Below are 16,933 nucleotides of genomic sequence, written 5' to 3' on the forward strand. Positions count from 1 at the left end.
TCTTCATCCGCTCCTTATAGTACACACTAATTCATACAGAAGAGACGATAATGTTTCACAAATTTTAATGGGTAGAAAAAAAGAGGGCTGGATGGAGTCTGACCACAGCAATCAAGAATAACACTCAGGCTACTATGTAACTATCATAGAAAGAGAGCAAGACTGAGTGGGCAAAACTGATTAAAGAAGAACTTCAAGGCACAGCTTATTCTTCAAGTAACTGGGTGACACTAGACTGTCGCCAGGGGCTTGTTTGATCTTGCTTGCTCTCTCTTTTCTATATGACATAAAAGGATTTGTCATTCTTTCTCTACTTGTTGTAATAGGTGTAGCTCATATCAAAATACATATTCTAACCAATATTAACATGATTATCCTTGGAAGAAGTAAGTGAGCAGTAACATTCCCACTCACAAGCTTCGTGAAAGCCGAGACATAATAGGAAACAGCTTAGAATGAGTTTGTCAGGAATTTGACAAAATTTTTGGAAACTGTTTTGGAAGTCTTAACAATTTTACAAGCTTTGTTTCTATTTCCTGGTGTGGACAACCCTTTAGAAATAGCTGCTATCAGATACAATCAACAAATCAAAATGGAAGGCTGTGAATAAAAAAGGAGCAATTTCAGTGAGCTATAAACTGTGATACAAAAATTCTCTCATATACTGTGCCTTATACAGCTAACTTCCACTACAGACTCTATGTTAGAAAAAGACAAAAAATTAGTAGAAAACAATATTTAATCCAATATATATATAAAAAGATTATAAGAGGTATAAAATTATGCAATTTGTTGTATATTTAGTCATTTTTAAAATAAGTACCTCACAGCGCACACTCATACACTCCGCAATCAACCAAGGAAAAGTTAGCCTAGCAATAATGCTCCTACATAACTGTACTGTTAGCCTAATCAAGCCAACAAATGCATAACATGTTGCAGAAATCATACTCTATCACATTCCTTACATCTACAAAATAATGGTTATGATGCTACTACTTGTACATAATGCAAAAAGATATTTAAAGCTCTTGTCAAGTAAAAGTTGATCTACTGGATGATACATACATACATACATCTGTGAGGATTGCCTAACAGAGATCAAAAGAAAACTTTGTATCTCCCACACCGGGACAGCCCAGCAGAAGGGAATACCGACACAAGGTGTCCACAGACACACATATATTTACAATCATTCCCTCTATATTTAATCAAACTGTACATGATTAATATATTATGCTACTAAATTTGTTATGCCCAGAGTTACCTATCAGCATAAGGTAACAGTAAGCTTTTACGAACTTAATTAACCAGTGGTCACAAAGTGGTGGGAACGTTAAAACATTATATACTACGACAAAAGAATCAACCTAATATTGCAGAAGGAATATACACATATGTACATTATCCAACCTGAGAAACTTAACTACACTATTCCTCAAAACAGATGACAAAAATGTTCAACAATATGCATCCACAATCTGATTACACAGAAAAAATATCTATCTTACAAAGAGAACATAATAATATTACAAAGTTGAGTGGAATTAATAAGTAAATATGAAATATAAATAGCAACACAGATTATGAAGGACACGGCAGAGAGAAAAGAAAGTATTCAAGTTGGAATGGTGACAATGATACAGTGACATGCCCTAGATAGTGACCAGGAAGGAAGGTAAGATACATCAGTTGAAATCAAGCAGGATGATGATGAAGCATGATTATGTGATGAGATTAAGAATAAATGGAATAAATGAAATAAAAAAAAATGTATAGAGGGAAAGCCAAACAATAGCAGCCATATTATGTGTCTATATGGTGGTAAAATAAAAATTATTTGGGACAGCTTTCTCATGTTGATACCACCTATGATCCAGTCTTCTTAAAACATGTGTACATACCCTTACAAAAAAAACATAATTCAATATCGCAAATATCTATTACTTATTTGTGATCCTTTACTCTCTCAGAACTTTGGGGAGAAATCTGATTACCATGACAGATTTCCAGCCATACTATAAAATAATATAAAAGCATCTGACTGCACTGTGCCCAGGTTGGAAGAACACTCTCACCTTACTGTAAAAAACTAAGATATAAAAACAGGTAACTGGAGATTTAATTTTCTGCCTTCTTGTTCCTAAAATGAGATAATGTGTGATAAACTCAGATACAGACAGGCCTTTCCATATAATTATGCATTCCTTTATTTAAAATAATTTAATTCCTCTTTAACCTTCTCATTATAAGATCCTCTTCTTAAACATCATGTCTTATAATCACTTATTTTTTTATTTGCCTTTCCTTAAAATACAAAATGGCATAAAAAAAAAAAAATGGAAGTCATAGCAAAGAAACTGTTTTATAAAAATAAATAAATAGATAAATGAATAAATAAATAAATAAATAAAAACAATAATAATAATAAAGACACAAAAGAACAAAAAAAATATGTAATGGTGTACTGGCTTGTGAGATCATTCATGACCACTGGAACAAACTATAAACTTCCAATCCAACAAATTAGCTAATGTACAGAAAAATAAATCTTTAGGTTCAAGTTATTAATGAAACTATGAACATGACAACTAATTAATTCCATCTCAATTCAACATCTGAGTTGAAGAAAGGCAAATATTTCTTCAATTAAACCAAATTATTATATACACATCCAATTTGTATAATAAGAGGAATAACATTCATGTTCAGAGTACAAAATACAGAGAAGAGGATTTTCATGTTGCTAATGAGTCAGATTTTGCCTTCCAGACCTTGAGAAATAACTTCCTCACTTTAAGATCCTGGAGAACAATTTTGGCTCAAATGAGGAAGCTGACCTTGCTCCAGCGTGTGGGTGTGGCTGTGGCTGTCATGTTGGAGGCCAGTCTGTGAGATGACCTGTGCGGGGATTTAAAGGCTGCAGATAGACCAGGGGAGGCTGTGGATATGTTTCTTCCTGTGTTGCGCTGTGCCCTGGAAGTGTTGAGACGTGGGGAGCGGCGAGTGGCAATGCGTGGTAAGGTCTTGGGAGTCCTCGGGAGACCTTGTGGAAGCCTGCGGGGTGAGGTGCGCTTGGAGGTTGGCCCAGGAGTCTGGCTCATCCCAAAGACAGCAGAGCTACGAATGTTTTCACATTTGCTGCGCAGGTGAATTGTGTTCTGGGGAATGTGTGAATAATATCAATAAGGAAGAAAAGCATCATTCTATACACATGTGGGTAAACAAGTTTTCAACATCCTTAAAACCATCATTACCAATTATGCAACACATCACTGCCAACAATACCAAAACCATTACCACCCATTTTTCACTAAAAAGTTGGAAGAGAAACATTATCTCCAATTATGATAACTAATAAATACAGAAATCATGTGGACAATAGATTTAGTGAAGAAAAAGACCAGCTATGTCTACATGCCCTACCACCAACTAAGGTTCTATCCCAGCTGGTCTAACTACCCAGCACTGACCAGTTCAATCTGCGTCTCTTGGTTGATGAAAATCTCCAGCCAAAAGAATTCAGGAACTCTGAATGCTTAAAGAAAACATGCACTTATCACTATGAGTTTTTAAAAAGATAAACGGGAAAAAAATAAAAAATAAATAATAATAATAATAATAATAATAATAAAAAAAAAAAAAAAAAAAAAAAAAAAAAGAACTAAATATTATGTGAGCTAAACTTACAGAGAAATTGGAATAAGTAGAAATCTCCTGTGAAGAACCATGGGTCTTGTCCTTCTCAGTAGGAGCTGGTCGCAGTGTCTTCTGGTTGCGGTCACGAAGGATGCTTCGGCCACCTAAACCATGTGGGGTCTGAAATGAGGATAGCAGCCAAGATGACAACACTGTTCTTTTACTCTGTGTGTGTGTGTGTGTGTGTGTGTAATTCACCTCGATTGTCTGCTGGTCACCCAGCCAGTCTTCCCCATTTTAGAGCGAGCTCAGAGCTCACAGACTGATCTTCGGGTAGGACTAAGACCACAAAACTCTCCACACCAGGAAAGCGAGGCCACAACCCCTCGAGTTACATCCCACACCTACTTCTGCTAGGTGAACAGGGACTACACATTAAGAGGCTTGCCCATATGCCTCGCCACGCCCACGGCTCAAACCCGGACTCTCTCTTTCATGTGTGTGTGTGTGTGTGTGTGTGTGTGTGTGTGTGTGTGTGTGTGTGTGTGTGTGTGTGTGTGTGTGTGTGTGTGTGTGTGTGCACGCACACACTAATGACATTGGAAGAAAATAGCTAGTCAACTAACAGTTACGATGGTGGATACTAGGGAGGGTTCTGGAGAGTTGTTCTCTTGGATTCGCCTCTGTTTGGTCTTCCTGCCAGATTCCTCAGCTGCCATATGACGCTTGTAGCTCACAGTGCGAGGTCTGCTGCCCAGCCTGGTCTCATGCAGCAGCTCTTTGGTGCGTGCTGTTTGCTGCAGTAATAGAGAAACAATCTACATAATTTTTCATCTCTACTATGCTCAAATTTTCTTTCCTGTTGCACTGGCAAGTCCCATTTGAAGTACCTAACAAACATAAATTTACATGACAACAGTCTAAACACCTAGCACAAAACTCAATGTAATATTGCAAGTTGTTGTTTTCAGTTGTCCTTGGTGGTTCTGTTACTATATTACACCAAAATCCTGATTGTACATGGTACATAAGTTATGCTGGGTGGGGAAACTAACCCGCTCTTTCTTCTCCTGTTTCCTCTGGTCATAGTAGCGATGCCAGTGATCAAGGATGTAGTCGCTCACTGTCTGTCCTTTCACCAGGAATGGCTGGCCACTCTTCTCATTGTAGATTTCAACCAAATCTTCTAATTCCTTCTCCAGACGTGGCAGTTCCTTTGGTGGATAAAATTCAGTAATGCAGTTATGTTGAAAATAACCACATTGAAATAACAAATTAAAAGAAAAGGAAACATAGGGATCTTATAGGTAAAAGTCATCCTAGCTTGGTATTCACTTCCTTTCACAATGTCACACTTGTAAAAGCACAAGTTTGCTAAAATGTTGATTAATAAAAAAATAAATGAGGAAGATACCTACACCCCATACTCTCCTACACAAGTTTGTTAAAAAATAAATAAATAAAGACATAAATGACGAAAATACTTACACCCCTTACTCTCCTCCTCTCCTTCTCCTCTTGCAGCAGAGCACAACCCCGGTTCCCAAACAGTCGGTCTGGGTTGTTGGACCGTTCCTCCAAGTCAAGGTGTTTGCCCCACAACTAGGGGAAAGGATTTCCTCATTATTATTTTATTTTCTTTATGTAAGAGAGGAAATCTGGCCAAGGGCTACAAAAGCAGTTAAGCAAAAAGGCCCACTTAGATGCTAGTCCCTGAGCAGGTCTGAGAGTTACATTACTGAGATGGAGAAAGGTGGTCTAAGTGAAACGGCAATAAGTAATATGGCAATAAGAGATATTTGAGAAGAGAAAGAAGTGGGTTACAAATGAAGGATGTACAGTAATTCTCAGTAGCGCACGAAGACTAACCAACCCACCTGATGCCACTGATCCAGTACAGCATACACCTTCTGATTTTCTCCATGGAATTTCTTCAGCCTTTCCACCTCAACATTGTGTGCTTCCAAAACTTCCTCTGTGCATTCATCTGTGAAAAGAGAGAGAAAATTCATATAAGAAAAGTGTGGTTAGCTGCTCAAGTTTTCTTCCATGATAAGAAACAAATGTAAGAACTTTCTATCATGTATATGCTTGGCTTCTATGCCAAGATTATGATGTATCTATTATATCTTACATCAGAAACCTCTGGGAAAGAGATACTAGAGGTAGAGTCAAAGTACTACTACCACCACAACATAAATAATGTGTAACAAAGTTTTAACTGACCTGATACATAAGGAGAGAATGCCTCTTTCTCTTCCTCTCCCACATAGCACTTCTCCCACATCTCCTCCAGTTCATGCCTTAGTTGAGAGATGAAGTTCCCCATATTTTCTTTCTTCGCTTCTTCAAGCAATGCCATTTGTTCTTGTAACTTAAGGTAAAGAAAAGAAATATCATATGTATATTTTAAGATAGCAATAGTTTATGAAGCATGGAAAACACTTGTTAGTTGAGAAGGAAACCATTTCACACCCATGGTAACCAGATGTCTGTGTACTCCATTTCACATAAAATAATATATTCTTGGTTATGTGATGGAAACACACACAAACACAAACACACACACACACACACACACACACACACACACAAGGACTTGGGAGTGACGATGGAAGAAAACAATCAACCGGTAAGCCAGATTGATATAATTTTCGGAGACATATAATTTGCTAAGGAATATTGAATTAGCATTTCACTATATGGACAAAGAAATGATGAAGAAATTGATAAGTACTAAAATAAGATCTAGATTGGAATATGCAGGAGTTGTGTGGACCCCCCATAAAAAGAAACACATAAGGAAATTGGAGAGACTAAAAAAAATGGCTACAAGAATGGTTCCAGAATTTAAAGGGATGACATGAGGAAAAACTAAAAGTTATGGATCTTCCAACCCTGGAACAGAGAAGAGAGAGAAGGGATCTGATACAAGTTTATAAATTGATTAATGGAATGGATCAAGTGGATAATGAGAAACTAATCCTGAAAGAAGAATATGACATTAGGACCACAAGATCGCATAGTAAGAAACTGAGGAAGGGAAGATGTCTGAGAGATGTTAAAAAATATTGTTTCCCACAAAGATGTGTTGAGACTTGAAACAGTTTGGGTGAAGAAGTGGTGTCAGCAACGAGTGTGCATAGTTTTAAAGAGAAATTGGATAAGTGTAGATATGGAGACGGGGCCACACAAGCATAAAACTACCACTAGGTAAATACACACACAAAAACCCACCCATGCATGCACGCACACACACTCACGCACGTGCACGCTCGCACACACACACACACACACCCATCCATGCACACATGCACGCACACACTATTCCCACCCACGCACAGACACACACACACACCTACACACACACACACACACACACACACCCACACACTCACAAATACACGCATGCAAGCACACACACCCACGCATGCACATACACATACACACCAACGCAAGCACACACACACACACACAAACACATCCACGCACTCAAGTACACATCCACACCCACGCAAGCACGCACATACACAAACACACCCACGCACGCACACAACCACACATCCACACACGCAAACACAAACCCAAGCAAGCACGCACACGCGTGCACACACACATACGCCCAGTAGCTCAGTGGTTAGAGCGCTGGCTTCACAAGCCAGAGGACCGGGGTTCGATTCCCCGGCTGGGTGGAGATATTTGGGTGTGTCTCCTTTCACGTGTAGCCCCTGTTCACCTAGCAGTGAGTAGAAAAAAACCTTATATAAAATGGAACACAGCAAGAAACTTAAACAAGAGGACATAAGAATATGTAGAAACAGTTTTCCAAATAAACAACAGTAGGTCAATGAAATGAATATATATAGATTTAAAGAAAAACATGAAAATCTGTCTTCATAATATAGTAAACTATGAAATTCACTCAATTCTGGAGAAATACCTAAACATATACCAGTAAATACACTTCAGTAAGGACCAAATGCAACAATTTTACTTATTTGTAATTTTCAGTTACTTTCTACAACCACATGGAATAAAGAAAATATGGTATGCTAGTTCATTATTGATAGACAATCACTGAAATGCTAAGCTCACTTACCTTAGCGAGAGAGGATGGAGCATGGCCAGCCATAGAAGCAAGCAACTGATCCCTCCCACCAGGATCATGGCCAAGCCGATCTGACAACAGTCTGATCTTCTCTTGCAGCTCCACACTTTCACATTTGTTGTCCTCCACCTGCAGCCGCATAAGAAAATATTTAGACAATGCTTCAAATTATTTTGTATTCATTCTTTCTGTTCGTTAGTTAAATAAACAAAGGGACTGACCATTTTATACACTAAGTTTCATAATTGATTAAACATTGAGGTAAAAATGGGGTGAGATTGTCACATTTATATTTTCTTCATACTCTACACTATCCAATTTTGTCACACCTTTTACATTATAATTCACTGGAAGAACTTTTTTTTATGAAGGGAAGAGAACCAGCCAAGGAAAAAAAGGCCCACTTGAGTGCTGGCTCTCTTCAAAGAGAAATGTGACAGCCAAAATTAGGGATTAAATGCCTCAATACCTCCCTCTTAAAAGAAGACAAGTCGTAGGAAGTCAGAAATACAGATGCAGGGAGGGAGTTCCAGAGTTTACCAGTGAAAAGTATGAATGACTGAGAGTACTGGTTAACTCTTGCATTAGAGTTGGACAGAATAGAGATGAGAGGAAGAAAGCCTTGTGCAGCGAGGCTGCAGGAGATGGGGAGGCATGCAGTTAGCATGAAAATAGCGATAAAAGATAGAAAGAGATGGAACATTTCGGCAGTGATAAAGAGAATGAAGACAGTTTGTCAGAGAAGGGGAGTTGACGAGCCAAAAAGCTTTTGATTCCACCCTATCTAGTAAAACTGTGACTAGAACCCTCCCAAACATGCAAAGAGTACTCCATACAGGTATGGATAAGGCCCCTATATAGAGTAAGCAGTTGGAGGGACGAGAAAAACTGGCGGAGACGTGTCAAAACGCCTAACTTCATAGAGGCTGTTTTAGCAAGAGATGAGATGTGAAGTTTCCAGTTAAGATTTTGAGTAAAGGACAGACTGAGAATATTCTGTGTCATTGAAAAAGAGGGGATAGTTGTCTGGAAGCTTGTGTCGAGTTGATAGATGGAGGAAATGAGTTTTTGAGGCATTGAAAACTATTAGATTTTTTCTGTCTGTCCATACAGGTATGGATAAGGCCCCTATATAGAGTAAGCAGTTGGAGGGACGAGAAAAACTGGCGGAGACGTGTCAAAACGCCTAACTTCATAGAGGCTGTTTTAGCAAGAGATGAGATGTGAAGTTTCCAGTTAAGATTTTGAGTAAAGGACAGACTGAGAATATTCTGTGTCATTGAAAAAGAGGGGATAGTTGTCTGGAAACTTGTGTCGAGTTGATAGATGGAGGAAATGAATTTTTGAGGCATTGAAAACTATTAGATTTTTTCTGTCTGTCCATACAGGTATGGATAAGGCCCCTATATAGAGTAAGCAGTTGGAGGGACGAGAAAAACTGGCGGAGATGTGTCAAAACGCCTAACTTCATAGAGGCTGTTTTAGCAAGAGATGAGATGTGAAGTTTCCAGTTAAGATTTTGAGTAAAGGACAGACTGAGAATATTCTGTGTCATTGAAAAAGAGGGGATAGTTGTCTGGAAGCTTGTGTCGAGTTGATAGATAGAGGAAATGAGTTTTTGAGGCATTGAAAACTATTAGATTTTTTCTGTCCCAATCGAAAATCTTAGAAAGATCGGAAGTCAGCCGTTCTGTGGTGTCCCTGCTTGATCTGTTGACTTCCTGAAGGGTTGGTCGTCTCTGAAAGGACGTGTAAAGATGTAGGGTGGTATCATCAGCGTAGAAGTGGATAGGGCAAGAAGTTTGGTTAAGGTCATTAATGAATAATAGAAAGAGAGTGGGTGACAGGACAGAATCCTGAGGAACACCAATTTTAATAGATTTAGAAGAACAGTGGCCGTCTACCATAGTAGCAATAGATCGGTCAGAAAGGAAACTCGAGATAAAGTTGCATAGAGAAGGATAGAAGCCATAGGAGGGCAGTTTTGAAATCAAAGCTTTATGCCAGACTCTATCAAAAGCTTTTGATATGTCTAATACTACAGCAAAAGTTTCACCAAAACCTCTAAAAGACTCAGTTAGGAAAGCCAGAAGATCACCAGTAGAGCGACCTTGACAGAAGCCATACTGACGATCAGACAGAAGATTGTGAAGTGACATGTTTGAGAATCTTCCTATTCAGGATAGATTCAAAAACTTTAGACAAGCAAGATATTAAAGCTATAGGACGGTAGTTTCAGGCATTAGAACGATCACCTTTTTTAGGAACAGGCTGAATGTAGGGAAACTTCCAGCAGGAAGGAAAGGTAGAAATAGATAGACAAAGTTGAAAGAGTTTGGCCAGGCAAGGTGCAAGCACAGAAGCACAGTTTCTGAGAACAATAGGAGGAACCTGATCAGGTCCATAAGCCTTCCAAGGGTTTAGGCCAGCGAGGGCATGGAAAACATCATTAAGAAGAATTTTAATTGTAGACATGAAATCCCCCTTTGGGGGATCCTGTGGAGGGATTGAAGAAATAGGACTGGATACAGAAATGAGATTGTGATCAGAGGAGCCCAATGGAGATGAAAGGGTGACAGCATAAACAGAAGGATTAGAGGTGAGGAAGAGATCAAGAATGTTGGGCGTGTCTCCAAGACAATCAGGAATGATAGTAGGGTGTTGCACCAGTTGCTGTAGATCATGGAAGATAGCAGAGTTGAAGGCTAGTTCACCAGGATGGTCAGTGAAGGGAGATGAAAGCCAAAGCTGGTAGTGAACATTGAAATCTCCAAGAATGGAAATCTCTGCAAAAGGGTAGAGGGACAGAATGTGCTCTACTTTGGAAGTTAAATAGTTGAAGAATTTACAACAGTCAAGAGGAGTTTGGGGAGAGATAGACAGCACAGATGAATTTAGTTAGAGAGTGACTGTTGAGTTGAAGCCAGATGGTGGAAAACTCATAAGATTCAAGAGCGTGGGTATGAGAGCAAGTTAAGTCGTTGCGTACATAGACACAACATCCAGCTTTGGAACGAAAATGAGAATACAGAAAGTAGGAGGGAACAGAGAATGGTCCACGGTCAGTTGCCTCAGACAGCTGTATTTCGGTGAGGAAAGGAAGATGAGGTTTAGTAGAGAAGAGATGGTGTTCCACAGATTGAAAATTAGATCTAAGGCCACGAATGTTGCAAAAGTTAATGTAGAAAAAGTTGAGGGAGGTGTCAAGGCATTTGTGGTCGTCACTGAGAGTGGCGTCCGACCGTGGGACATTTTTGGTCCCCTCCCCAGAAGAGGACTCCAAGGTATGGTAAATTGGAGTACCCATTTTTAATTTAAATTTTGATTTTCAAGTGAAAGGTATATGTGTGGTAAGTGCATATAGTTTTGTGTGAAGAAGGAGAGTTGTCTTTAGAGGGCAAGCTGTGACTGCCCCCTTGAGTTGTAAGACACAAAGGGAAATGTTCAGCGAGACCACAACTAGCTTTAATGGAAGGTTTACAGCACTCACTGAACTAGTGCTATTAGAGCTCACTAGGAGTAAGTTATAGTTTCAGCAGGTGTCTACTACCTCCTCCTGTGAGGTGAGAATATAAACAAAAGATCTATTATTGCAGAAAAGACCTTGAATATTTGAGAAAATACTTATTGCAGAAAAAGACCTTGAATATTTGAGAAAATACTAGAGATGGATAAGGGGATATACTAGTGTGTGTGTGTGTGTGTGTGTGTTTGTGTGTGTGTGTGTGTGTGTGTGTGTGTGTGTGTATGTATGTATGTATGTATGTATGTATGTATGTATATATATATATATATATATATATATATATATATATATATATATATATATATATATATATATATATATATATATATATATATATAAATTACTTGCAATAGACTTAAAAATGCAATAAGAGATGAGGAATGCTTATCAGTCATGTTAGGAGCATGATAAATATGGATGACAGACAGGACTACTGTGTAGTCAGATATTGCATATGACAAATAGTTCAAAGCACCCAAGACTACATGTTCAATACTTACCCTCTTTTCATACTCTTCATTCAGCATTTTAAGTCGCTTTAAGTTGTCAGTGGAGAGAACAAACAGCTCCTCCAGTCCAGCCACTACTGAGCATTCAAAGGAGCTCACTGGCGACTGTTCCAGCTCCTTTAGAAGCCTTTCCAGGTTGTCTTTCAGACGATGAAAGGTCTTCACTCTGTCCACCTGCAGAGAAAGTGCTTCATTGAGTTATATATTTTTTCCCAAAAACAACAAATACACTAAAGAACTGAATTAGATTGTCTTTTTCTCTCCTTTAACAACATGGCATAATTAAATATTAGAAACCAGTAAATTTTTTGATGAATGATATTTCAAAATCTTGGTAAATGCTGTCTGCAATGAGAATAACATGATATCCATTTTGTTAGTAAGCCAAGGAAGCAAATTTTCCATGAGATGATACAACTCTAATTTCAAAGCATGAATCATATGAGCGGAAAAAGCTACAAGAGACAAGTAAACATGTTTTCACACATACCTTTTCCTGTTCTAGAGTTTTTACAATTCTCTCTAAGTCCTTGATAGATTCCTTAGAGGGAATTGCCTTCTTCTCAAAGTCACTGAGTTTCTCTTTCAAACACTCACATAGTTCCTGTGAAAATTTGCCAGTTAATATCACACAAATATAAGTAAAGCAATTATCTATATTATGAAAAGTACTTGTGATATATTCAACAGGCAAGAACTTTAAGGCAAAATAATAAAACAGATGGGTACTGATGATATCATGAAAGGCTTGTTTAGCTCCAGGTCTAGCAAGTTCCTTTGTCACACCTACATTACTACTGCCATCATAATGAAACTCATCACAAGCACCGATTGGTAACTGGTCTCTCTCTTCACTCACTTTTTCTTGACTCCTCAGCTCCTCCAGGGCATTCTGCCGCTCCTTCACCTCTTTCTCCATCCCTGCCACAGCTCTCCGCAGATACCGCTCAAGCTCTATCAGGGACAGGTTTTCCTCTGGATCAGGTATGTCAGCTCCCAACTCCTGCAGAAATACAACATACATAAGATTCAATCATAACCTTAACAAATATAGCAGAAGTAAAATCCATCAGATATCACTGGTAGCAATGAAACCAGTGCTCACAATCTCTGTTGACTTGAAGCAAAATAACATTAATATGTATGTTTTGAATTGATACTTTTCTTTTCTATAACAAATTGCCTCCCAAACAAAATATAACCTTGTTGAGGTGGTAGAACTTTGATCCATTATCATCAATGCTCTTAACAAGGGTCTTCCTGAGGTTCTTCTCTCCATCTATCATCTGTGACATCAATGCCTGCAAAAGGAGCAAATAAGAAGCCATGTACTATATATTGTAAATTTAATCAAGTGTCCTGAGTCATATCATACAATTCTACTTAAAACAAAACTTATAAAGGCTTGCAATCACTACTGGGTTGTTGGATTATACTTCACTAAACACAAGTACTAATAAAAAGCACAGGATAGCACAGAGGAAGATTTCCCCACATCTGCCTATCTCTGTACTCAAAACTGACAGGAATAAAATGCAAAACCACATAATATTAACACATTACATCAAGTTTTCAAGGAGCAATGGAAAGGATGATACATTTTACAACTACAATATGGCAGCACACAGGATACTTACCTTGACATGATCCACCATTTTGTGACGTCTGTGGCGGCACATTTCCTCACTGAAGCCACACTCTGACCAAATGGAGTTCAGCTTTGTTGCTGCCTCATGCACCACCTCATTGATCTCCTCTATCGTGGTCTTCATCTTGAGTCTTCACTGTCACTTTATTAGCCCTGGAATGATAGGACTTATTAAGATGAGGTGCATGCACTTATAAACAACAAAATAATACAATCAGTATATTAATTACATTGCTCAGTTTATTTTTCTATTTTTACAAACATGATCATGGAGAATAGACTTAATCCAGACTGCAGTAGAGATGGAAACAAGGAATGCATGGTTGCTAAAAAATGGTAGAGGGGGAGGATGGGCACTGGGAAACAGCAAAGGGCATGTGATAAGGTTAAGCGCCTCTGCAGCTCTGTAATTGCTTCATAGCCCTCAGTATTTCATCAAATTATTGCCATACCTATTCTCAGTGGCAGCCAGTTTCCTTGTGAGGTCTACACACTTCAGCAAGCAAAGACAGGCCAGTGTTTCCTGGACTCTCTGTATATTCCTTTCATGTCTCAATAAAACTACGTAAGTCTAGCTCAAAACTTCTTGTTTCATTTCTGGACAGTGACATTGCCACGTCAGTTTCTGGATGCTATTAGTTTCTCAGCTTAATCATCATTTCAATACATAGCTTCATAAATTCAGCCAACATGCCTCAGTGCCTATCTGTCCATCACACATCACATCCCAGCATTGGCATGGAAAAGAGTGATCTCGTTTCCCTAAGCTGATAATTCTTTAAAATTTGCTGTCAGCATTATAAAACAATTAGCAGTGTGTATATATATAGAGTTCAAATTATGCAGAATGAGAAGCTCTATATCATAAGAAGAATAAGAAAAGCCATGCTGAGACTGGTGCAGGAGTTAAAGAATGCCAAGAGAAGGTGGACACTGCCAGGACTATATATAAACAGCAGGAATCTCCAGAATATATAGTAAATATGGAGAAAGGTGTCAGTCTCACATCAAGTAATAAGGAAAAAATTAATGGCTGTAGTTATTTTAAAGCTTTCCTAGAACACAAAATGAGCACTCCTGACTATCAGAAAAAAAAATTTCTAGATTGCAGAAAAAATTATCTTGTTTTCAGAAAACTTAGACCTAAGGATTTTTCTTCTAAATGCAGAGATTTTTGTGTTCTATGCATATAAAACTATTGATGCATTCTAACTAAACCTAACCTAACTTCATGCAGGAATTTTTGTGTTCTGCCCAAAACTTATTTCTTAGCATTAATACTAAATGAGTAATCTGCAACATAAAGAGTATAGAAGAAAAGCATCTTAGAAAGATGTGTATTTTCTAAGGGTACATTCCTTTTTGTATTAATGAAACTGACAGCTTTCTCCAATACCAGGAATACATCCTAACAGTCATTTTTAACTCTAGTTCCGCTGAAATGGGTGTTTTTAATCTTTCTTTTTTTCCCCACACATACCCACTGGGGTATCATGTCAGCCCTGTAACCATTCCCTTTGTGATAATTGGGGTAAAAACATGGTAAACCTACAGTTTCACCACCTTGCCCTTTCTGGACGAAACTATTTTTTTCTGGTAGATTTCGGCTTGCTTTTAATTAAAATACCACTGGTTTTTGGCGCAAATCAACCAATTTTTTTTTTACAGCCCCAAAACATATTATGATTTGCATAAAAAAACAACTGGTAAATTAATCAAAACAAGCCGAAATCTACCAGAAAAAATTAGTTTCCTCCAGAAAAGAACCTAACCTAACCTAACCTAAAGAAACCTAACCTAACCTAACTAAACCTAACCTAACCTAACTAAACCTAACCCAACCTAACCTAACTAAACCTAATCTAACCTAACCCAACCTAACCTAACTAAACCTAATCTAACTTAACCCAACTAAACCTAACCTCAGGGGCCGTCGTGATTGGTTGAAATAATTATGTTTGTTTTGTTTTTCATTGGCCGCCGCTTCAGTTTCAAAGAACAGAACCAATCAGCATAAACAATTAAGCGCATGCTCAGACAATGGTATGTCACGGAGCCCGCCGAGCCGCTGCGAGCTCATGACACCATCAGCGTGCGGCAGGGTTTGATGCGGGAGGCAAGTGTCACGGCTCACCACCAAAACACGCTTAAATTTTTAAAAATCTGTGTCGCCATTCAAAAAGGTTGCACCTAGTATATATGGGGTTCAAATTACTCGTAATCAGGAGCTCTATCTCTTGAGGTGGGTAAAAACACGTAGCTGATTGTGGTGAAACTCTGCAGTAATACCAAAAACATTTCCTTGCGTATATATGTAAACACCCAATGGGAAGAGCGTACCTCCGTGACAAACCCCTTGTGTACCCCAGGTTGAAATCCCCTGCTCTACAATGACGGACTGCACTATGGGTGGGATTAAAAATAAGAATTCTGATTAAGTAAAGGGACACAACTTGGATAAAAGTTAGCGAGATTATAAAATGCACAGCCGGTTTACGTAGAAATAAATGAATATAAAGTACGATGGCTATCTAATATCTTGACAATTGTTTTTCTTTAGCAGTACCAATGAAAATAATCCGAACCAACTGATTTCCGGTATAACTTCATTCCTGAGCAAAATCATGGCTTTCCCTTTACTTACCATTTACACAACGAGACCAACAGTGGAACTACAGTACTTTCAAATTCATCCTTGTATGTTAGGGTGTGTCCCCATTACTTCCTCGCCGATGCTAATAACTCACTTGTCTTCCACTCCATTGCATAACCTGTCCTCTCACTACAGCCCGTGCATCCTTACCTTAACACAGGACACGGAGAAACACATAAACAGCGAGTTAATATACAGAAAATAGCCCATCCACTTCCCACACGCCCGCACACTCCATTCAAAAGCACGATTTGTTTGTAAAGCGACGCTCGGGAAGCGCACGTTAAGTTTTTGTAGCCGTAGCAAAAAGAAAAGAAATATTTTTCTTTCTCTCTGAATATATTTGGTCTATGAATACCTTTGGCCATTCGTTTTCATCTACAAGTGTTTTAATTTCGTACATATGTTTTCTTCAATTTTAATCGGATGTTAATATTTCCCTTACTTTTCCTTCTGCGAAAAGCAGCGAAGGCAGATTTACCCATGGTACAATAACGAGAGTTATTGTACCATGGATTTACCTGTCTAATCATGTGACTGAAGCAGGCAAAAAGGCATGATAATGTTCATAATATGAAGTAGAGTCACCGAAAATAATAGCAAACTATTATTAAAGTACATAATACTACTGATGAATAACGTACGTTGCTTAAAAAGCCATCGCTCTATATAGGCAGATATATATATATATATATATATATATATATATATATATATATATATATATATATATATATATATATATATATATATATATATATATATATATATAAATGGTAGGTAGATGGGTAGATAGATCTATGAAAGACAATATATACCTATAGCTGACTGATGAGTACCAGTAGAACAT

At 38.2% G+C, this 16,933-nt stretch overlaps 1 protein-coding gene across 2 annotated transcripts; it reads right to left on the bottom strand.

Moving 5' to 3' along the window:
* Positions 1-721: 721 nt before the first annotated feature.
* Positions 722-16,356, bottom strand: LOC123507629 (protein regulator of cytokinesis 1-like). 2 transcript variants are annotated; one of them, XM_045260659.1, is made up of 15 exons: positions 16,234-16,356; positions 13,420-13,583; positions 12,985-13,083; positions 12,642-12,785; positions 12,273-12,386; positions 11,774-11,956; positions 7,739-7,876; positions 5,866-6,013; positions 5,517-5,626; positions 5,128-5,241; positions 4,695-4,853; positions 4,266-4,436; positions 3,691-3,819; positions 3,474-3,538; positions 3,020-3,161 (listed from the first exon to the last, which is right to left on the bottom strand). In XM_045260659.1, coding segments are annotated over exons 2-15 (1,710 nt in total). In that variant the 5' UTR covers positions 13,555-13,583; positions 16,234-16,356; the 3' UTR covers positions 3,020-3,160. The 2 variants fall into 2 exon arrangements, with proteins under 2 accessions (XP_045116593.1, XP_045116594.1); XM_045260658.1 differs by lacking the exon at positions 3,474-3,538 and having other exon boundaries at positions 722-3,161.
* Between the last annotated feature and the right edge of the window lie 577 nt (positions 16,357-16,933).

The sequence above is a fragment of the Portunus trituberculatus genome, chromosome 23, assembly GCF_017591435.1.
Source record: "Portunus trituberculatus isolate SZX2019 chromosome 23, ASM1759143v1, whole genome shotgun sequence".
In the NCBI taxonomy this organism is placed as follows: Eukaryota; Metazoa; Arthropoda; class Malacostraca; order Decapoda; family Portunidae; genus Portunus; species Portunus trituberculatus.